This window comes from Eptatretus burgeri, chromosome 1 (assembly GCF_056783735.1).
Source record: "Eptatretus burgeri isolate ZD-2024b chromosome 1, Ebu_testis_v1, whole genome shotgun sequence".
Taxonomy (NCBI): domain Eukaryota; kingdom Metazoa; phylum Chordata; class Myxini; order Myxiniformes; family Myxinidae; genus Eptatretus; species Eptatretus burgeri.
In genome coordinates, this window is record NC_140961.1 from 110533023 (window position 1) to 110555504 (window position 22482).

General features: G+C 46.0%; 2 protein-coding genes and 1 pseudogene across 24 annotated transcripts in view; 1 reads left to right on the forward strand and 2 right to left on the reverse strand.

The window, feature by feature from the left end:
- The window catches only part of C2CD5 (C2 calcium dependent domain containing 5), a 196906-nt gene extending 190321 nt beyond the window's left edge, over positions 1 to 6585 (reverse strand). For 17 of the 21 annotated variants that reach the window (XR_015061579.1, XR_015061571.1, XM_085894843.1 and 14 more), the window contains exon 1: positions 1489 to 1585. Coding sequence is in view for 19 of the 21 variants with exons in the window: in XM_085894843.1 (XP_085750969.1) it covers positions 1489 to 1578 (90 nt within the window). In the remaining 2 variants the exon portion in view is untranslated. Of the gene's footprint in view, positions 1 to 1488; positions 1586 to 5085; positions 5254 to 6499 lie in introns of those variants that run through there. The other 4 variants (XM_085894734.1, XM_085894705.1, XM_085894741.1 and 1 more) reach the window with 3 other exon arrangements.
- Positions 6313 to 22482, forward strand: part of DDB1 (damage specific DNA binding protein 1) — a 162026-nt gene continuing 145856 nt past the window's right edge. For 2 of the 3 annotated variants that reach the window (XM_085894874.1, XM_085894868.1), the window contains exons 1-3: positions 6313 to 6477; positions 12088 to 12236; positions 15198 to 15314. In XM_085894874.1, the coding sequence (XP_085751000.1) occupies positions 6417 to 6477; positions 12088 to 12236; positions 15198 to 15314 (327 nt within the window). In that variant the 5' untranslated portion in view covers positions 6313 to 6416. Of the gene's footprint in view, positions 6478 to 7249; positions 7413 to 12087; positions 12237 to 15197; positions 15315 to 22482 lie in introns of those variants that run through there. The other variant, XM_085894883.1, reaches the window with a different exon arrangement.
- On the reverse strand, positions 15618 to 18300 carry LOC147035173 (histone H2B 1/2-like; annotated as a pseudogene).

Consider the following 22482-nt stretch of genomic DNA (forward strand, 5'->3'; position numbering starts at 1 on the left):
ATAAGTTGGAGGATGTAAAGAAAACTTTGATAATTTAAACCACTACATTCTCAAAATGATATGATCAGACAAGGGCATTCAGAGAGGTTTGTCAATTTCTAACTGCTCAAAAAGATACTGAAACCAAGAAATTGTATACTCGATGGGGATGAATTGCATAAACAAATATTCATTGGTGCGCTGTTTTAGTATATATATGTGAATAAGGTGAGACTATCCCCTCCTCCTCCCTTCCCCCCACTCCCTTCTCCAAGTAGTTGGTCCATTGAAGATTTAATATTTGTCAATGGTTTAGTTGGGGAAGGGAGAAAAAATTGGAAATTATGGGGAATTTGGGTAGCAGTCAAAAAGCTTTTCCCTTTCCCCCATTCACTTCAATGTAAATTTTGGACTTCACCTGAACCCCTATTTCCCCAATACGAAGCGACGCTTTCTCAACATCGTATTAATTAAATTAGTTAATTAAATTAATTAATTAAATTAGAATTAGTTCAATTATTGACTTCAACTGGAAGTGGGGGATGGGGTGGGAGAAGAGAACATTGGAGCAAGCACAGGGTGTTTTTTAGTTTATGAAATTTTTCATGGTATGAAGGGATTGTAGGGTGAGGAATTAGCAAACACTGACAGCGCATCTACAGTTTGTTGACATACACTCACAAACATCACAGTAACAACACATGTGTACAATCACCAGTGATAGTTAAACATGGGAGGAGAGAAGTCGTCTTGCTGTCAATTAAGATCAGGGAAGAACTTGGGATATCCGCTCAAGTGTGCTGATACCGTAAAGGTTGGTAAACCACAGAAGGACAACCGGATATTTTTTCTGCAAATAAATGTGCAGGTTTGAAGTTTCAAATGGCATATAATTGTGAAAAACATGCACCAAACCTTAAAATACAATTTAAGAAGGTAGCAGAGCAGAGGAGAGGATTTGGAAGAAAGATCTGGAGGGGGCGAGGTTTAGCCAAAGTCCACGAGACGCATAATTCAGTTGCATGAACAGATTCACTTGATCAAATTCAAAGCATGACAAAAATAAACAGTAAGAGAACATATGCACAAAACTAGATGATCAGCTCAGAATCATGCAATCATCAAGATTTCAACCAAGTAAGCTGACTTTGTTTTATTTGATTTGATGTACCATACTCTCTGCAGTGCATTGGTGCTGCTGGAGCAGTTTCTTGACAAGGGGTATATTGGGTGGTTTGCCATTTCCTTAACACCAGCATTGTTTGTCCATGCTGTCTGCTACAGTGCTAAGCATCAAGCAAGGAAGCAGCACTATCATTTTTAAAGTCTGGTAGAACTCAGATGGGGTTTGAACCACCAAACTCCTAGAACCAGAGCAGATGCTTTAACCATGATGACAGTCTGGTTTTTACGATTACCAAAAGATAATCCACAACAGAAGTACTGCATTAAAACATGCACATATCACACAGATTGTTCCCCACTCACAGCAACATCCTTTACACCCACCTCCACAAATGCATCAGTGAGGTCACTGGCACGATCCATGACCGGCAGGTGGCGCCCTGCCACAATCTTTACCTTCAATTTACCCGGCATCGTGGCACTGTGAAATAATTAACAAGGGCAGATTTAATACATTTGCAAGGTAGTATTTCTTTCTTTATCAATCTCATGGTTTTATGAAGTTTCAAAAGAACATCCCAAAAATTAAAGTAGAGTTTAAAAAGAACAATGTATATTTTTTGTGGACATGGTACACTGAATGGATCAGGACACAACAGGACAAAAGGACCAGTTGAAAGAGAAGGGGAAACACCAACAGCAGAGTTGAAGGCCAAGATAGAGGCAGACTTGGATGAACAATGGATGTGGGGAAGAATGTGGGGCAGGAAAGGATGGATGGGGTGGACAAGGTGGATACAGAAGCAAACTTGAAGGAGGGAAAATTGGAAATTTGGAAGGAGGAAGGAATGGGGTGGTGTGAGGGTAGAGTTAACAGGGGTAGTCAAGATCATGGTTTTGGATAGGGGACAATCTAAGATGGAGGTGAACTGCTGTCTTGAAAACCTGGAGGGAAGAATTACATTGAAGAAAGTAGACATTGGTTCCACAGCAGGGAAAAAAATAAGGAACAAATGAGTGGAGGTGAGCAGTGATCCTGGATTTAGGTAGCTTAACCAGAAGGGAGTGGATGATGGACCACGTGTGGCCTGCAGAAACATGGGGAGGAGAGGGGCTGGGGACAAATAATGTAAAGCAGAAAGGAGGCGATAGAAGACAGAGACACCACCGACCTGTCTGCGATGACATGATGATAGACCCATAGACTGAGCTTCATCACAGGAGATTCCAATAATCGTGAAGGCCTTGGTTTCCACTACATCAAGCTGAGCAAGGTGTGAGGCAGGGGAGCCAGCCCAGAGAGGAGAACAGTACTCTATCAAACTGTGGATGAAGGCCTTGGAGGTGGATAAGACTTCAGGTACACCAAGGAAAGACTTTGTATGACCTTACATCATTTTCTTCTTCTTCTTGCGAATGGCAGCTTGGCTGCTGGGTAGCTATCATTTTGTTGAGGCGCGACTATGCCACTGATGCTGTGCCCCTATACCAGTACACTGGTACTCATTTCGCCGACCTCACAAGGATGACAGGCTGAGTCAAACCCCACCTGGTGTTAATTCAGCAGCCAACGGGGCTAAAACTCAGGACCCTAAGATGCCAAGCCAGCTACCCAAACCACCAAGCCAATACCAGGAATGTTGCATCAAAAGTTTTGTTTCATCAAAGGAAAAAAGTGCTATACAACACTTGACAACATCAGGCAGTGACCTGCAGGAAGTAAAGCAAATTATTGGGGAACACTTGGTTGTTGCTATTCTCTCCACAGTTAGTGGAGAGATTAAAGAGTAAACCATGGAGGAAGCTAACATGGAGTAAAGCTAACATGGAAGCATGGAGTAAACCATGGAGGAAGTAAACCATGGAGGAAGCTAACAGGATGGTGATTGAAGTGTGCTAACTGCCAACGCAAGGAGGGAGAGGCTGATGTGCCGAGCATAAAAATGAGGAATAACCCACCATCCTCTCCCGTCCCCCCCCCCCACACCCCAGGAGATGCCCAGCCAATCGTGTTTTTTAGCACACTATCCTCTAAGTTTTGAGTGTCAAGTAAGGAAGCATCACGTACCATTATTAAAGTCTTTGGTTTGGAGAGAGACAGAGAGACCGAGAGACTGTTTGTGGGGTTTGGTATTCCAGCCGCCGTTGGCCCTTTCCTATAAAGTTGGAAGCGTCTCCCACAATCTGGACAAGGGGCAGTTTTGGTTCTCTCAGCAGATGAAGGTGTGACAGTTTTATTTGGATATTGGTGTGTATCCGCTTTGTGGGTAGAGGTTTGCGGATGGAGTGCTGTCCTGTTGTGTTTAATCGAAGACAGAGCAGATAGCGAGGATAGTGGTGTGGCATTGCGTGCCATTTCACGCCCCTCAACAAATGCGATAACATCATTTACGGACATAGTCTGAATGTCTTCCGTGCATAAGGCTTCTCTTCTAACGTCAATGTCCACGATGCCGGCCAGTAGCACGTCACAAACTGTCTCTTGGGTGTCGTTGGCCATGACGGTTCGACCGCACTGACACGGGGCTGAGGTAGAGAATCCGCAAGTTTCTGCTTTACCCTTGACTCGAGCAGTAAATGTTCGGAACTGTTCATCGGGTGCTTGTTGGAGCTGCACGAGTTCTGCTCTGATGACACCGTTGGCGACAGGGATGACCGCAAACGACTGCATTACTGTAAGGACCTCCTGCATCAAGCGAGACTGGATGTTCGGGTCTGATTTGAGAATGAGGTCGCCTTGGGCCTCGCTGGCGCATTGGAATAATCGTGTCGGGGCGGATTCCACACTGATGTGCGATCCAGTGCGGAATGCCTCCCAGCGTCTGACAAAATTGTTCCATGTTTCCTGCTCCACCCCAATGTCGATGTGGGGGCGGTCTAGCTTCAGTTTTGCTGGGGCAGTGGCCTGGGCGTGAGACAGTGTGTGGATGTTCAGTAGGGCTGCTACTACTTACGCTTCCTTGTCACTGGTCTGGTAGGTGCAGCTGGCTGCTGGGCACGAGACGACCACCATTGTTGTCAGAGTGGAGTCAGTGTTGAGCCTTCAGTGGATTGCTGATGTCTTCATAAAGAAAACTCATTGAATGCTGTAATCTCAAGATGTTTATTTTGCTCTTGACGGTACATGCGCCAATATAACTATGGATACACATATGTCTACGTCCAGGATCTGTCCAGCAATCTACCTGTCCAGGATCTGTCCAGCAATCTACCTGTCCAGGATCTGTCCAGCAATCTACCTGTCCAGGATCTGTCCAGCAATCTACCTATCCAGGATCTGTCCAGCGATCTACCTATCCAGGATCTGTCCAGCAACCTACATGTCCAGGATCTGTCCAGCAACCTACATGTCCAGGATCTGTCCAGCAACCTACATGTCCAGGATCTGTCCAGCAACCTACATGTCCAGGATCTGTCCAGCAACCTACATGTCCAGGATCTGTAAAGCAACCTACATGTCCAGGATCTGTCCAGCAACCTACATGCCCAGGATCTGTCCAGCAACCTACATATCCAGGATCTGTCCAGAAACATACCTGTCCAGGATCTGTCCAGCAACCTACATATCCAGGATCTGTCCAGAAACATACCTGTCCAGGATCTGTCCAGCAACCTACATGCCCAGGATCTGTCCAGCAACCTGCATGTCCAGGATCTGTCCAGCAACCTGCATGTCCAGGATCGATTCTCACCTTGAAGCATTCACCTGAGAGCAACTAAACGCTATATCAAGACTACGTGGTCAATAACTACCACAACCAGCACTAGTTAGTGGATAACCCAATCACGACGGCCACTTGTCACTCTTGAATATTGATCCTCAATTTATTGCGGACGTCGATGTAAATTAATGAAATAATTAAAATTCGACCCATGCGGTATATTTGGACGAACAAAGACGAACGGATATAAAAATAAAAGACATTTCCAGCACAGTTGCACCAAGAGCAGAGGATGGGATTATCAAGTGGATCACCTCACCATCGGGTCGATGTTTTAGGGTCAGCTGCTGTCCGGAGCCATTTCGACCGTTCAAATAAAGAAATTCGAAAAAAAATAAAATAAAATAAAAAAAAAACAACACAACGAGAACTTCTTCCGGGGCACTGACAAGAAAAACAAATAAATCAATTAAAAATAAATAAATAAATACCACATTCTCAATATTCTCACCGATCATGACTCCTCTCCTCTTCTCGTGAAGTATGTAAGTCTTAAACACAAAAACCATGGGGGGGGGGGGTAATTAATCTCATCAAGAAATCGAAAAATATCCGTGCCACTGCCGCGAACTACATCGCCATGGCTTGCATAACCTGTACGAAGAATAATACCCGTGCCACTACCGCGAACTACGTCGCCATGACTCCTATAACCTGTACGAAGAAAAATATCCAAACAAATGCAATAGCAGTTGGAATTTGTCGAGGCTTCCTCCCCATTCGGGAACACCTATATAGCACACAAAGCTCTTGTAAAAATAACATATGAAGGCACAAAAAAGGAGTATCTGTTTATTATGTACGCAAATAAAGAGGATTTATTGACGTTCTCCATTGGCATCATGTCCGTGAAAGGCCAGATTCACGTGACGCCTGATACCGTTCAGGAAATTATACAAGAACCTACAAGGAGACACAGTGGAGGTGGTCTTTTGGCCAAGTATACCTGCTAGATTATTTTTTTTAAAAATCCCGTTCAGTTGAACATCTCAACTTACGCTCTAATATCGAATGAACCCTCATTCAGACATTGAACTCATCAGAGGCCAGCGAGGACGGCATGCTCGCTCATTCATCATCCCCCCCCCCACTTGTCGGCATTGATCCAGAATGAGTGTTTTCAGTGGATTTATTACCCGTCGGGTAAAAGCGCGACACGTCGGACGTTACATTTACACGACGTGGACTCACAAACATTTTCTTCCCCCCTAATTATTATTATTATTATTATTATTATTATTATTATTATTTAGAAAATAGAGACTAAAAACAACGAACAAAGGCTGATGATATTCCCTTTTTTACACCAATAAATAACAACAACAATCAACCAATCAGATTGCGTTAATTATTCTTCTACTTCTTATTATTATTATCATTACTATTTTAAAAATAGAGAAAAAAAACAACGAACGAAGACTTATGATATTCCCTTTTTTACACCAATAAATAACAACAACAATCAACCAATCAGATTGCGCCGTACCGCAAGCCAATCAACGCGTTCGTTGTTCTGCGGCCTAGCTTAGGGCCGCCTTAACGTGCTCTTTTTTTTTTTTAGGATTGTTTGGTTCATTTCAAGCAGACACGATGTCTTACAACTATGTCGTGACGGCACACAAACCGACGTCGGTGAACGCGTGCGTGACAGGTGCAGGAAGCGGCTTGTTTACCTTTATTTATTGACACCGACACGATGCGCATCTCCACTTTCCTATCCCTCGACCCCGCAGCGCACACATGCTTCGCCTGCGCTTGTGCCGTTTCCTGACGCGTCTATGTTATATATTGTAATTTATTGCGACATTGATTTTTTTTTATTTTTTTTTATTTTTTAGGCCCACGTCGGCTGCTTTGCTAGTTTTATATTTGCGCTGCAGCACGTGGAGTTGTCGCCTCATGTTTGTTCGTTATACCTCGTGTCTGTGATCATGAACCGGCGATCCACGCTCGTGTTTTCGCAATGACACTGTGTCCCCTCCCATCCCCCACCACCTCCCCCCACCCCTCCCATCCCCCACCACCTCCCCCACCCCTCCCATCCCCCACCACCTCCCCCACCCCTCCCATCCCCCACCACCTCCCCCACCCCCCTCCCATAATGGGAGCATGTGCATGAGCAGCGCATCGCTGCATCCACTTTCCGCCGGTACTCTACGGGCCTGGTCATCCCCCAGGTAGGTACCTGGCCCATCCCCATCTCCTCGAGATGCTGCTCCACCTACTGGAACAACGATGCACATGGTCGGCCCATTGGCCTCCTCCACTCACGAGACTCCCTCGCTGAGACAATCTGGTGAGCAGGATCAGCGTCAGGAAAACGAGTCACATGTCCATACAGCCGCAGCTGACGCAAACGGACTATGCAGGTAACAAATCTCATTCGACTCTCTCTCTCTCTCTCAGGAACCGCGCGTTGGACACAAAGTCAGACCAGCGATAGCCAAGGATTCTCCGAAGAGACCTGGTACCGAAGGAGTTGAGTCTCCATCTCAGAACACTGGTCAGAGTCCAAGTCTCACATCCGTAGACCAAAACAGGAAGCACCAAGTACCTGAAGACTCGGACTTTCATCCTCTCGCACAGGTATATGCATCGGTACACCCCATGATTCGGTGAATCCATGACTCCCCAGGCATGACCCAGATATCAATTGATCTCTGACTCACAGCCAGCAGAGACATAAATATCACTGCCAAGGTAAGTGAATCTCTCCATGACCTCAACATCCTCACCACAAACGGTACAGACAGGACAGCAGCATCCAAGATGCCATTGAAAGCCAAAATCTTAGTTTTCACCGAGGACACCCATAATCCCAGCGGCTCCAACAACTCCTGCAGAAACTCTGCCCTCAAAAGGATATCTAGTCTCAGCAAAGATGACTGCATCATCTGCGAAATCAAGGTCAGAGATATTGACATTCCCAAACGATGCACCGCAGCTTGATCTCTCCGACATCTTCCCCAGAATCCAGTCAATACAAGCGCTGAAAAGTGTGGGGGCCAGCACACACCCCTGACAAACTCCAGTAACAAGTGGGAATAAGTCGTAGATGGTATCACCGCATCTCACAGCAATCTCAGTACCAGAGTAGAGTTCAGACATCAGATTGATCAGTTTTTGTGGCACCCCACGAAGACCAAGAATCCTCCAGAGAGCATCCCGATTCGCTGAATTGAACACTTTGCAGAGATGGACATAGGCGACAAGCAGCCCCTGCCAAAACTCTCGTTTGCGTTCGGTGAGGACCGGAACAGCAAGCATGCGGTCAATCGTTGACCTCTTTGGTGTAAAGCCTGACTGCTCTGGGTGCTGGTACTGAAGCAGATGGTGGTGAAACCTATCAAGAATTATCCTAGCAAATACCTTGCCTGGCACTGAGAGCAGCGTCACCCCTCTGGTTGTTGCAGTCCTGGCGATCACCCTTCCTCTTCCAGAGAGGGACAGCAAGGCCGCTCTTCAGTCAGTTGGGATGATGCCTATGTTCCAGGCAGAGCACAGAACTGCATGCAAAACGACACGAGTACAGAATTTCTACCAGACTTGAAGTTCATCAACGATACCACAGATCCCAGGAGCTTTACTCCATTTCAACCAGATCACAGCAGCCTGTGTTTCCACAAACTAAGGTGGATCACAGTTGATTGTAGGGTCAGAAATAGGGATAGTAATACCCCTGACTATCAATTTGACAGCTGGTGGATCAGCCTGGTGCAGCCGCTCAAAGTAATCGGCCCAGCGGGCCTTCACTCCTGACTCCTCTGTCAAGAGCTCAAACTGCTGTCCACTGAGGGATGGGCTTGGAGGAACACAATGAACGATTTTCCCCTGTAACAGGACAAGAATCGCATGACCACAAGTGATGTCACCTCACATATTCGTCGCACATCGGCCTCCAAGTCCACCCTTGGCACACGTACAGATTCATGCTTCAACTCTGAACAGCTCAGCTTTGCCATTAAGCCTTGCCCTGCGATTCTGATCAATGGTATCCAGTGTCCCTCGAGAGACAACATGTTTTGCCTCTGGTAAGTTCCAAGACATCCATCGGCAACATCACGGACCGTGGTATTGAAGGCACTTCACAACTCTTCAGGATTCCCCAGACCCCCCAAAATCAGCCTGTTTACAAACTCTTCAGCTGCCCTGTCATCCTTGAGCTTGCCAACATCCAGCCTCGGCTGGGATGGTACCATTCTCCTGGATTTTTGCTGCAACTTCAGAGTTGTTCCAACAAGCCTGTGGTCAGTATTGAGAAACTAATCACTCCGGTAAAACCTGCAGTTCTGGATCATCCTCCAGTGACCATCGAGCACATGGTCAATCTCCTTTGCCACACCACCATTGTTGGAATACCAAGTCCACTGATGAGCCTGTGTGTGTCATGAAATCATGAACCAGCCACCCAAAGTCCATGACTTATTGCAAAGTCAAAGAATTTAGTGCTATTCTGGTTCACATTTCCAGACCCATGGGGACCTACACGTCTCATAACCATCCCTATCGGTTCCAGTCAATTCATTGAAATTCTCCAAGACTAGAATAGTATCTCGCCTGGGGTACTGATAAACCACAGATTCGAGCATGGCATAGAATGCGTCATTCATGGTGAGATCACTCGCTTCAGTTGGAGCTGACAGAGAAACCGCGGAAATGACACCCAAGGAGTGACGAATCCTTCGTCTCATCATACACTCATTGACCGGTGTTACCTCAATTATCATTGGAGTCAGCTTATTGGACACATCTACAGCAACTCCTTCCTCGGGCATGGTCACCATCAGAGTGGCCAGACCAATAGTAGGTGTAACGACACGCCATGATCTCACCGCAATCCCGTCTTCGAACCTCAGAGAGAGCTGCAATACCGATGTCCAAACGTTTGAGCTCAGATGATAACAGAGGCAGGTGATCATCCTCTCTTCCGGACATTCCAGACACCCACCCGAAGGGACCGCCTCATGTTAACTTAAGGAGACTGCCGTCTTGTGGTCTGCACCACTCCACCACACACCACAGCAATCCGACCCTGGAGGTTTACCCCATGGTTTTCCTCCTATCATCAAGAAATGGGGGTCCCGAAGGCTTTGCCCCAATCAAACCATTGAGTGATTTGACCAAAAACGAGATGGTCGTCATAATCATCTATCCTCTTCAGGCCAAGTGAGCCATAAGGCTGCAGTGCATACTCTCCAGTCTGCCTTGTTTCTGGCTATCGGCCTGGCTTCATCCCATGATCTCCATCATATCTCTTTTCTTTCTTTTTCCACTGTTCTCCTCCAGGTTGTTCTTGGATCTCCAACTTTCCTTTGTCCTTCTGGCTTTCATGACGATGCCGTCAAGCAGTTATGATCGTATTTCATTCTCGGCACATGCCCAATCCATTTCCATCTCCTCGTCTTCACTTTATCACTGACCTTCGTTACTTTTGTTCTTTTGAGTATGTCTTCGTTTGATGCGATGTATGGCCATCTGATTTTAGCTCACCTGTAACGTAGTTCCAGGGAGCCTATGGGATGGCGTGTCGTCTGTCCATCCATACTCCAATACTTTCTAATTCTTCTCTGAAACTCTTCGGTTCCAGTTCTTGGTCGACGGTGGTGGTGGTGGTTCTTCAGGGTCTCTGCCAATTTTCTCAAAATTTTTGTCTGGTCGTTTTTGTCGTGTTTTTACTGGCATTTTGTCATCTCTGTGTATACTGTGTGTTTCTAGTTCGGTCTTGTATTAAAACCTGCACTAATTGTTGAGTTTTCATCGTATTTTCATGTTGGGTTTCCTGAAGGCCCATCCTTCCTGTTTGTGTGCGCAACAGTGTTTCTTGTATTTTCTCCTTATTACCATCAGTTTTTATTTTCTCCACTTTTCCCGCCACCCTCCTTTCCCTCTCAATTGCACCTTCTGTTTCATGTCTTAAAATGTAAAAAATAACCTTTTACCTCGCATCACACTCCTCGTAACGATGTGACTTCCTGTACGGATTCTTCCGCCTCCTGCCGATCAACCATATACTTTTGCCAACTCGCATTCACCATACACCTTCACAATTTTTCTTCAACCTTTCCTTTTCCTAATCTTATGTAATCTTTATCAAAAGATACAAAAAAACGGTCCCTTTAAATGTTGCAATTTCCTCTTTCACACGTGTGGTTCTCGGGATTGTATCACAATTCATGACTATTCTTCTTCAAAAGGCTGTTTTCAATTTGACCTTTTCCTTCATCCTGTGTCTTAAAAATCCAACTGTTACAACGTTTCATTTCTTCATTCTCTTAATTCTCCTTTATTACATCCCTTGTGTAATGTCTTTAATCGCATATCTGACTTCAGAATTTTAAAACTCCCAGTTTGCAATGCAAGTTCGTGTTCCATCAATCATCCCTTGTTTCCAACTTCAGTGCCAATTCACCCCACCTTCTTAAATCTACCTTATCCTAACCCCTCAATTGTTATTCCCTCTCCTTACCCCTCCCATATTGCCCCTCATCCTACTTCTGCTCAAAGCACCTCTTCACTATCTTCTGCTTTAGTATCAGCTCCTCCTCTGGTGTCCCAAAGTGTGTGGTGTTCTAACATCTGTGGGCTCCATTCTAACCTAACAGATATCTCGCTCTCTCAATCAGTATACTCATCACCACAAACATGCTCCTTCCTACCTCTCAGCGCATCCCCCCCCTCCTCTCTTCCCAACCCCTCAAATCTTGTACCTCCCCCTGCCTGCTTCCTTCTTCACCATACCTTAACCAAGTCTCATCCTTCCTCTCTCCCCACCTCCTTCATCACCCTTCTGCACCTTTGTCGTGCCTGCTCTCATCGTCTCTCCTCCCTCTCAAAGCTTCCCTCTCAACCAAATCTATCTCAACCCCTTGATCTTTCGATGACATCATTTTGGAAGCGAGCAACCTGTTCTTTGACCCGCCTTTGGAACTACTATGTTCACTGGTTTTCTTTTTTTCTCCCAATGATTCTTGTCTTTCTGAAAATTGTATGCTTCGAAATGTTACCAGCAATACTCTTAATTTGTCTAATTATAAATGTGGTAGCAATAGATTTGGCTTGTATTGCACTTGCAATTTCAATCTTGAGTACATCATTCATAAGGTCTGCTTATTATGATTACTTTTGGATGTAAACATCATTATGCAATGAAAGCATGTTTGTTGCAAAGCAGCTGAGGGTGTTAATTTGTTGCAAACAATACTTGAACATTTTTGAATAGCTTTTCATCGGAAACGCATTGACCCACATTGTTGTATGCTAGGGCACTTCACCAACGCAGAGGATCTGAACTTGCTGATTGCGAAGAACACGCGTTTGGAGATCTATGTGGTCACACCAGAAGGGCTTCGGCCTGTCAAGGAAGTTTGTATGTACGGCAAAGTGGCGGTCATGGAGCTCTTCCGTCCTCAGGTACGTTTGCTCTCGAAGGCGAGTGGTGCAAGTGACTTTTTTGAATAATATCCACTGAACTCATTTTTACTCACAAGATATATATACTGTACATATACATATGTATATTCTTTTCGGACTGCCATACGACTTTGATCTCAAAATTTCGGAAAAGAAAATGTTTCCCCATCTTCAGTCTATCCTCGATCTCAACATCGTGAAAATCAGAGAACAATTATTCAAGTTATGATCAAAATGGTGTTTTTTGTTAATTCGATCATACAATACGAAAAAAGCAAGTCATGGATGATCATCAAATATCAGCTGCACAACTTCAGTGCAGGACACTTATGAGGGAAGAGCATCTTGAAAGGTCAAGCTGTCTTTGAGATTCCGCATTGGCAAAATTTAGCAATGGCAAAAAATGCGTTATGTGGTTTTTTCAGACCACCATTTGATGTTGACCTTTAACCCGGAGGGGTATGATGTACATTTAGCATAAATGCGCCTTGCTCTCAGGTCTAGGCTGTCTAGAGAGGGGAAATGTGTTTTTTTTTTTCCTGATTCGCCAAACCTTAGTCAAGTGATGGTGAAAAATGTTAAAATGTCTAATTGGTCATGACCTTAATAAGGTGAAGGTCAAAAATCATGTCGACGCCACGTACTTTCCATTCTCATGATTGATGCAAAATATTGTTACGAATTCTGGCCCACCTGGCGTGCGATCGGCTGCGTAACTCCAATAGCAGCCGCGTCGCCCATCGGACGGACAATTCAGTCGTGACCCTCCTTGGAACTACCGCCAGGAGCCAGTCATGGGTGGGGGTTTAACCTCACCACAACCCAGTCCGCATTCTACCCGCGCGAAATAGGGTGAATCACCGAATGTCGATACACCTAAATACCCACGCGGGTAACCTACCGAGGGGTTGCACCATGCCGCAGGGCGGCTTAGGACACGAACCGCTTAAGCGGTTCGTTCCGTGCTACAGGGATAACCGAGCGGTGTTATCGCCGACCTCGATGGTTCAGTGATTCTTCTTTACTCGGGTGTTCAAAACCCACTACTCATTCCACGATGCAAGATGGCACTTTCAAAGGGGAAATAGGACACGACGAATAGGATACATTCAAACAAAACACATTTATTTGTACAGCCAAGGCAGTCATGCAATATACAGAAAAAGCATGAAAACAAAAGCAATACCACCGAATATGCTTAGTGTACAGTCACTTAAACAGGTTCTACTTACAGACATGGCACCACATCATTCACACAGAACAAAAGAAATGACCCCCTCATAGGCAAGGGGGTAGACGGGGTTCGTAAACCTTTATGACCGAATGGGCCCACGAGACCGACGCTGGTTACCCGCACCCTCGTGGTGCGACGGTCGGCGAGCTCTCTCCGGCACTCTCCTCTCGTGTGCGCAGGCTTGCGCGCCCGAGCTGGCAAAGGGGCGCCTCCCGTCCGTGTCCCAAGAAAAGAAGAAGCCCGAGCTCACGAACTAGCTGCTCGAAGGAGAAGAACCACCACAAACTGAACTGAACACGAGCTGCGAGCTCGACGAGCAGCCACCACGAACTGAACTGAACACGAGCTGCGAGCTCGACGAGCAGCCACCACGAACTGAACTGAACACGAGCTGCGAGCTCGACGAGCAGCCACCACAAACTGAACTGAACACGAGCTGCCCGAACCGCCAAGAGAAGAGAGCTCGACCCCGACCACCAAGAGAGAAGCGGGAGCCCGCGTGCGGTCCTCCTTTTATAGCGTGGGGCTCCGCCCTTCGCTCCTCCCCATTTTAGGCTCCGCCTCCCTTTGAGAAGCTTTGAGAGAAAATGGGCGTGCCCTCACTCCGACCGCCTCACGCCCCGTGTCCAGCAATCGCGAGCGAGCTTCTCGTGCCAGCCGTGGCGGCGCAAAAACGGCGGGAAAGCTTCCGCGTCATCCCAGTTCTTTTCACTGGGCCTTCGCTCGACGTTTCCGGACGGTTTTTTGCGGTGGAAAGGGTCGTAGCGTGCTCTGTCGGGCCAAAATAACGATAGCGAAAGAAAAACTGCTATCGCAAAGGGTCGCAGGCCAGTGAACACGAAGAAAAACCCTTTAAACAACGGTGGGGACCTATCTGCACATAAACTTAGCGTCATAACTGAGCTGGGGACCTTTATGGTGTATTGCGAATTTCCACAGCCGTAACAATATCAGTGAAAGTCCCAGCCGGCTCTGAGATGCAGCTCGAAAATTGGCATAAAAAGGGAGAAAAACATAAATGTTGGTTTAGTCCTCCTATGGGTCTCAGAAATTCTGATGTACCATTAAAAATTGGGGATGCTAATTGTACAAACAAACCCCACAACAGCTATAACCCTTCCCCTTATCCTAGAGGAGAAGGCTTAATATAAAAAGTAAATAAATATCGGGTGAAGTCTGTCATTCATAACTACTTTGCAGGAACATTTTTTATTTTTTGAATACTCTTTACCTCTTTCTAATCTGGCTGTCTTTGTAGCCTGAATACCATTTATCGTTTGGATGCTGAAAGTTTGGTGATTTGTATTGGCACGTCTTTATACGTTCTGATACCCATAATATACGTGCGTAAGATTTTATGGACTCCGACATATAGAACTCGGTCCTTGTCCCCGAAACATAATCGATTCATTTTTCATGGACTCCAGAGAGAATGCATTATTTTGTTAATGCCACCCGTTGAGTCCTTTGAATGAGACTTGTTATCTGTACATGTATTATACGCACACACTCCATTGGTTTACTTTAGCGTTTTTATTTCTTGCCTGGAAACTCAGTTATGATGATCTGAAAGCATTCAACAAACATTATTTGGTGTGAGAATGTAAGCAGCTCATTGTTGGCCAGTTGTTGATTTAAAAAAAAAAAAAAATTATACTTCAAACCATTAATTTTGACTTCTAAAATTTCTTGCGGATGTGTTTGTAAAGTATCCCTTTGTTTCTTAGGGAGAAGCCAAAGATCTTCTCTTCATTCTGACAGCAAAGTACAATGCCTGCATCCTGGAATACAAACAAGATGGCGATAAAGTTGACATTGTCACCAGAGCACATGGGAATGTGCAGGTTGTGGTGTGAGCTTGAAGAAACATTTTCACTAGAAATTCATTTTCCACTATTTTTTTTTCTCTATGTTTTTTTTAAACCTAAGATGAAATTTTGCGATGTTAAATTATCGACACAGTATTTGCTTGCACATATTCACAAGATAAGGACACATTCACAACCATAATCTCTTACCAAATGCACTAAATATACAAGGTCTTTCAAAAAGAGTGATGCAACTTTCAATGTTTATTTACAAAGAAACAGAAACCTCAGCAACGTAAACCAAGCATTTCTTGAAAGCTTATGACATGGTATTTTCTATCACTGATTGCTATTGCAGTAAGCCACTGCTAGAGTGAGTGAGAGCACAATGTCTGAAATTGGCATTTATGCAAAATAGTTGTAATTGGCGTTCTTGATGTGTGCCCGTCCGTGGTTCAGACAGGCATTGATCCAAAGTTCTGTCCAACTTTCCTGTAGGTCTCATGTGGCACTGCCTGGTGGAAGTCTGACACCTCCTGCTTCAGATCATCCAGTGTGGCAAGGTGGTTGGTGCAGACAGAGCCCTTGTCAGCCCCCCATAGCCAGTAGTCCAGAGGGTTCAAGTCTGGGCTATGGGGTGCCCAGTCATGAGCAGTACTCAGGGCAACGAGGTGGTTTCTGAAGAGCTGCTGCAGGAAAGTGATTGTGTCACCAGCTGTATGTAGGAATGCACCATCCTACATAAACCAGGTCATGCTGAGCTGGATTGGGGTGACCTTTTGGGCTGGATCATGATGGAACTTCTGGAGCACGGCCCAGTAGCGCTCACCATTGATACCTTTCAGATACCTTCCAGTGATCTCCTCAGGTGATTCTGTCCCCCAGAAAATGTTGTGGTTGTTGATAGCACCATTCAAGTGGAAATGGGCTTCATCACTGAACCAGATCAGGCTGATCCAGTTTGGGTACGACTCCATCCTGTCACTGGGCCAATTGCACATATCAAGTCTCCTTCTCATGTCATCTTGACTCAGTTTTTGCCAAATAGAGATGATGTATGTGAAAAGCGTCAGTTCCTTCGTGAGGATACGCCAGAGTGATGTTGGTTTGATGCCTAGCTCCCAGGAGCACCGGCGGTGGGACATCTTGGGACTGTCAACTGCAGAATCCCACATGGCGTCAATGTTGGCTTGGCTCTTGGTTACTGATGCTGGCCTGCCACTGTTGCCCTTGCTCTGGTTGTGCACTGCACCCTTGTGCTCAAAATGTTTCACAATACGTTGAATGGCACAATTTGTGGCTCCATCACGTGCTCTGAGGTCATATTGCTAGCTGAACCTCTGCCGGGTGTCTGCATATAATTGTCTCATACCACAGAGCCACCACTTTTGTCTTCTGCTTCACTATTAATGGCACAGTTGAGCTACCGAGCTCAAAATCCCAGGGAACAAATGCCACGATAACATGACCAAGCCCCAAAAAGGAAAACAGTATAGGTCAAAAAACAAAGAAAGGGCAGGAAGTCAAAGTTGTATCAATCTTTTTGAAACGCAGTTGCTTGTTTAATTCATTTTTTGCTTTGTTTCAGAAATGATTTTAATGATCATTGTGTCTCTATGGACTTGGTTTATGCTGTTAATATACCTTGGCCTGTTGTGCACTTGATTTTATTTTGTTGCACAACACATAAATTATCAAAATGTGTATAAGGATTATTTTCTTTGTACGATCAAGTTTAAGCTTGCACCTGCCTTTGAATTTACTTTGCATCACACAAAATTAAGATCAGACACCAGGTGAAGCTCCAGCCTGTTCATATTACAAATATGAAAATATTGACTACAGAGGGTGTGTGTCTGTGTGTCATTGGTTAGAAGGTGGAACCGAGCCCTCCCAGTGTGTGCGTGCGTGTGTGTGTTTTTGGTTTGTTTTTTTTTGTGTGGGTGTTTGTGCATGTCAGTGTTATGAATGGTGTGAAATGCTCAATCTCTTTTATAATTAAAAGCTTTGTTTTTTTTCTGACAATTATTTCTACTGATCATGTGCCCACAAGTACTGCACCTGCTTGCTCCAATGCACTTTAAGAAATCTATTTTGATTCAGACAGGGTAGGGGGGATAGTGAAGAATCAACTCATTTGCAATGTAATAATAAAATGACATTCAGAAACAAATCGATATATATATATATATATATATATATATATAAATATATATATATATATATATATATATATATATATATATATATATATATATATATATATATATATATATATATATATATATTCGGCTAATAATAAACTTCCTTAACTGAAAATTGTAGTCTTACGGTCACCAACTTATTAGGTACGAGCTGGGGTGCCCGGCATTGTCAGGCAACTCTGGGTCCCTCCTCCCACCCCTTCTCCTTCCTCCTGCCATCAATTCCCCTCCCTTATCCCACACCCTTCCCCTGCCTCCTCCCTCCTCCCACCCTCCCCCTTCCCCTGCCTCCCCCCCTTCCCCTGCCTCCCCCCCTTCCCCTGCCTCCCCTGTTTTGTGGAGGTTGGCTTTGGGACTTCCCACTCTGGGGACATGTACAGTGCAAAAATGCAACCACCACGAGGGATTGACCTGAGAAATGTGCATTGCAAGTCCGAGAGTACTTGCAGCTGGTGTACTTGGTCACGGCCTTTTGTGCCTTCGGACACAGCGTGCTTGGCCAACTCCCCGGGAAGGAGCAAGTGCACTGCTCTCTGGATTTCCCGCGATGTGATGGTGGAGCGCTTATTGTAAGATGTCTCGGACACGATGCGCTCAAGTATGTCATTCAAGAACGGTTTCATGATGCTCATCATGTTGGAAGAAACACCCGTATCCGGTTGCACTTGTCTGAGAACCTTATTGGTGTAAATGGTGTAGCTTTCCCTTCTGCGAGTGTTCCGTTTCCTGACGGACCTTCATGTCAACTTGGAAGTAGCTTTCTTCGAGCCCTTTGCTGCAATGGGCTTGGGAAGATCTTAGGAGGGCTTCACCGGCATGATTATCATTGCGAAAAAGGACGACTTGCAGATCACTTTGACAGCAACCGCCTCTGCCACCTCTACCGGGTGGCGCTGCATAATACACATTTGCATAAAAGGTTTTCGTTGACCTTCACTCATGAACCCCAGTGACTACAGATGAAATCACGTAGCCCATGTTCACCACGAGGTCGAACTTCATCCATCTGCCAAGTTTGGTGGCAATTGGCACAGTAGTTTTGGCGTGATTGATGTTTCAAACAGACAGAAAATGGCATTTGTTTATTTGTCTGACATGACAGTGGAGAGAGAGCGCAATTTTCTCTGAGCTGTATTGTCTGGTGTCGATTCTCAGTCCAACTATAAACTATTTGATAGGTGATGTCCACTGGAGATTAAATTTCCAATTTTATTTTCTGTGATCTCCAGCACCCTTGCCAAATTCCATGTTCCTGCCGAATCTGTGGGTAACAAGTGATATGGTCTCCTTGACAACAAAATGCATTGCTTGCTGTCTCACAATGCTTGCTGTGTGGGTCAGGTCAGATATGGGAGCATGTGTCAGAACAGCGCGTCACTGCGTCCACTTTCCGCCGGTACTCCAGGGGCCTCCGTCTGGCCATCCCCCAGGCAGATTCCAGGCCCATCCCCATCTCCTTGAGATGATGGTCAACCTGCTGCAACCAAGAGGCACGTGGTCGGCCCACTGGCCTCCTCCACTCATGAGACTCCCTCGCTGAGAGAATCTGGTGAGCAGGATCAGCGTCAGGAAAACGAGCCACATGTCCATACAGCCACAACTGACGCTCACGGACTATGCAGGTAACAAATCTCATCCGTGTCTCTCTCAGCAACCGCTCGTTGGACGCAAAATCCGACCAGCGATAGCCAAGGATTCTCCGAAGAGACCTGGTACCAAAGGAATTAAGTCTCCGTCTCAGATCCTTGGTCAGAGTCCAAGTCTCGCATCCATAGAGCAAGACTGAAAGTACCAAGGACCTGAAGACTCGGACTTTCGTCCTTCTGCACAGGTACCGGCAGCGCCACACCCCATGATCCAGTGAATCCATGACTCCCCAGGCCCGACCCAGACGTCTATTCACCTCTGACTCACAGCCAGCAGAGACATGAATATCACTGCCAAGGTAAGTGAATCTCTCCATGACATCATCATCCTCACCACAAACAGACACAGACAGGACAGCAGCATCCAAGATGTCACCGAAAGCCTGGATCTTAGTTTTGACCCAAGAAACCCGTAATCCCAGCAGATCCGACTCCTCATTCAGCACCTCGAGGGCCCCCAAAAGGATATCTAAAGTCTCCACAAAGATTACTGCATCATCTGCAAAATCAAGGTCCGAGATCATGACATTCCCAAACGATGCACCGCAGCTTGATCTCTCCGACATCCTCCCTAAAATCCAGTCCATACAAGTGCTGAAAAGTGTGGGGGCAAGTACACATCCCTGACGAACTCCAGTAACAACTGGAAATAAGTCAGAGATTGTGCCACCACACTTCACAACACTCTCAGTACCAGAGTAGAGTTCAGACATCAGATCAATCAGTTTTGGTGGCACCCCACGAAGACCAAGAATCCTCCAGAGGACATCCCGATTCACTGAATCAAATGCTTTACAGAGATCAACATAGGCTGCAAGCAGCCCCTGCCGAAACTCTCGTCTGCGTTCAGTGACGACACGAAGAGCAAGGATACGGTCAATCGTTGACCTCTTTGGTGTAAAGCCTGACTGCTCTGGACGCTGGTGCTCAAGCAGATGGTGGCGAACCCTATCAAGAATTATCCGAGCAAAGACCTTGCCCGCCACTGAGAGCAGCGTCACCCCTCGGTAGTTGTTGCAGTCTTGGCGATCACCCTTCCCTTTCCAGAGAGGAACAACAAGGTCCCTCTTCCAACCAGCTGGGATGATGCCTGTGTTCCAGGCAGAGCACAAAAATGCATGCAACGACACGAGTGCAGCATTTCCACCAGCCTTGAGAAGTTCAGCATGGATGCCACAGATCCCTGCAGCTTTGCCCCGTTTCAACTGGTTCACCGCAGCCCGTGTTTCCACAAGCGAAGGTGGACCACAGTTGATTCGAAGGTCTGCAACAGGGATTGTAACACCCTTGACGTCCAACTCGACAGCTGGGGGATCAGCCTGGTACAACCGCTCAAAGTAACCGGCCCAGCGGGCCTTCACTTCAGACTCCTCTGTCAAGAGCCTACTACTCTCTGCTTTAACTGCAGTGCTCCGAGGGATGGGCTTGGATGAACGCAATGCGCGATGAACTGTGTGAGCTGCGGCTCCTACACTTTTAACTCCGAACTACACTGTCCGGAGACAGGAAGATATTTTTTTAACTTCTCTAATCTGGTAAAATAAAGCAATCAAATACTACTTATTATGCAATCGAGCAAGAACATTTGGTAACCTGCCACGACACATTATATACATACTTGTGGAACAGGTTTACCTCGATCATTGTTATTATCATGGTCATTTACGAACTATATTATGTTAGAATTAATTTCCTTACATGTGTGAGTGAAAAAAAAAAAAAGCATGTGTTGTGATCATTTTCATTACCTCAAGTTGGTTAAATACAGGTAAGGTATGGGAGCATGCGCCAGAGGAGTGCGTCGCTGCATCTATTTTCAGCCGGTACTCTAGATGCCTCTTTCTTACTCCAGAGGCCACCGGTAGGTACCTGGCCCATCCCCATCTCCTCAAGATGCTGATCAACCTGCTGGAACCACGATGCACGTTCTAGCCCATTGGCCTCCTCCACTCTCGAGACTCCATCGCTCAGAGAATCTGGTGTGCAGAAAAATGAGCCACATGTCCATGCAGCTGCAGCTGATGCTCACAGACTGTGCAGGTAACAAATCTCATTTGAGTCTCCCTCAGCAACCGCTCGTTGGACTCGAAGTCCAACTCGCGACAGCGTAGGATTTTCCAAAGAGACCTGGTTCCAAAGGAATTGAGTCTCCATCTCAGATCCCTGGTCAGAGTCCAAGTCTCACATCTGTAGAGCAAGACTGGAAGCACCAAGGATATGAAGACTCGGGCTTTCTTTGTCCTGCACAGGTACCGGCAGTGCCACACCCCATGATCCAGTGAATCCATGACTCCCCAGGCCCAACCCAGACGACTATTGACCTTTGGCTCACAGCCAGCAGAGACATTAATATCACTGCCAATGTAAGTAAATCTCTCCACGACCTCAACATCCTCACCACAAACAGGTACAGACAGGATAGCAGCATCCAAGATGTCATTGAAAGCCTGTGTCTTCTTTTGACCGAGGAAACCCGTAATCCCAATGGCTCCGACTCCTCATTCAGCACCTTGTGGGCCCACAAAAGGATATCCAGTCTCAGCAAAGATGACTGCATCATCTGCAAAATTAAGGTCAGACATCTTAACATTCCCAAACGATGCACCGCAGCTTGATCTCTCCAACATCCTCCCCAGAATCTTGTCCATGGAAGTGCTGAAAAGTATGGAGGCCAGTGCACACCCCTGACAAACTCCAGTAACAACTGGAAATAAGTCAGAGATGGCACCACCACATCTCACAGCACTCTCAGTACCAGAGTATACTTCAGACATCAGATCGATAAGTTTTGGTGGCACCCCAAGAAGACCAAGAATCCTCCAGACGGCATTCCGATCCACTGAATCAAACGCTTTACAGAGATCAACATAGGCTGCAAGCATCCCCTGCTGAAACTCTCGTCTGCGTTCACTGAGGACCGGAAGAGCAAGGATACGTTCAATCGTTGACCTCTTTGGTGTAAATCCTGACTGCTCTGGATACTGGTGCTCATGCAGATGGTGGTGAATCCCATCAAGAATTGTCTGAGCAAAGACCTTACCTGGCACTGAGAGCAGCATCACCCCTCAGTAGTTGTTGCAGTCCTGGCAATAACCCTTCCCTTTACAGAGAGGGGCAAGAAGGCCCCTCTTCCAGTCCGTTGGGATGATGCCTGTGTTCCAGGCAGAGTACAGAAATGCATGCAACAACATGAGTACAGCATCCACCAGCCTTAAAGTTCAGCATAGATACCACATATCCCAGGAGCTTTACCCCATTTCAACCAGTTCACCGCAGCCTGTATTTCCACAAACAAAGGTGGACCACAGTTGATTTGAGGGTCAGAAATAGGGATCGTATCATCCCTGACAACCA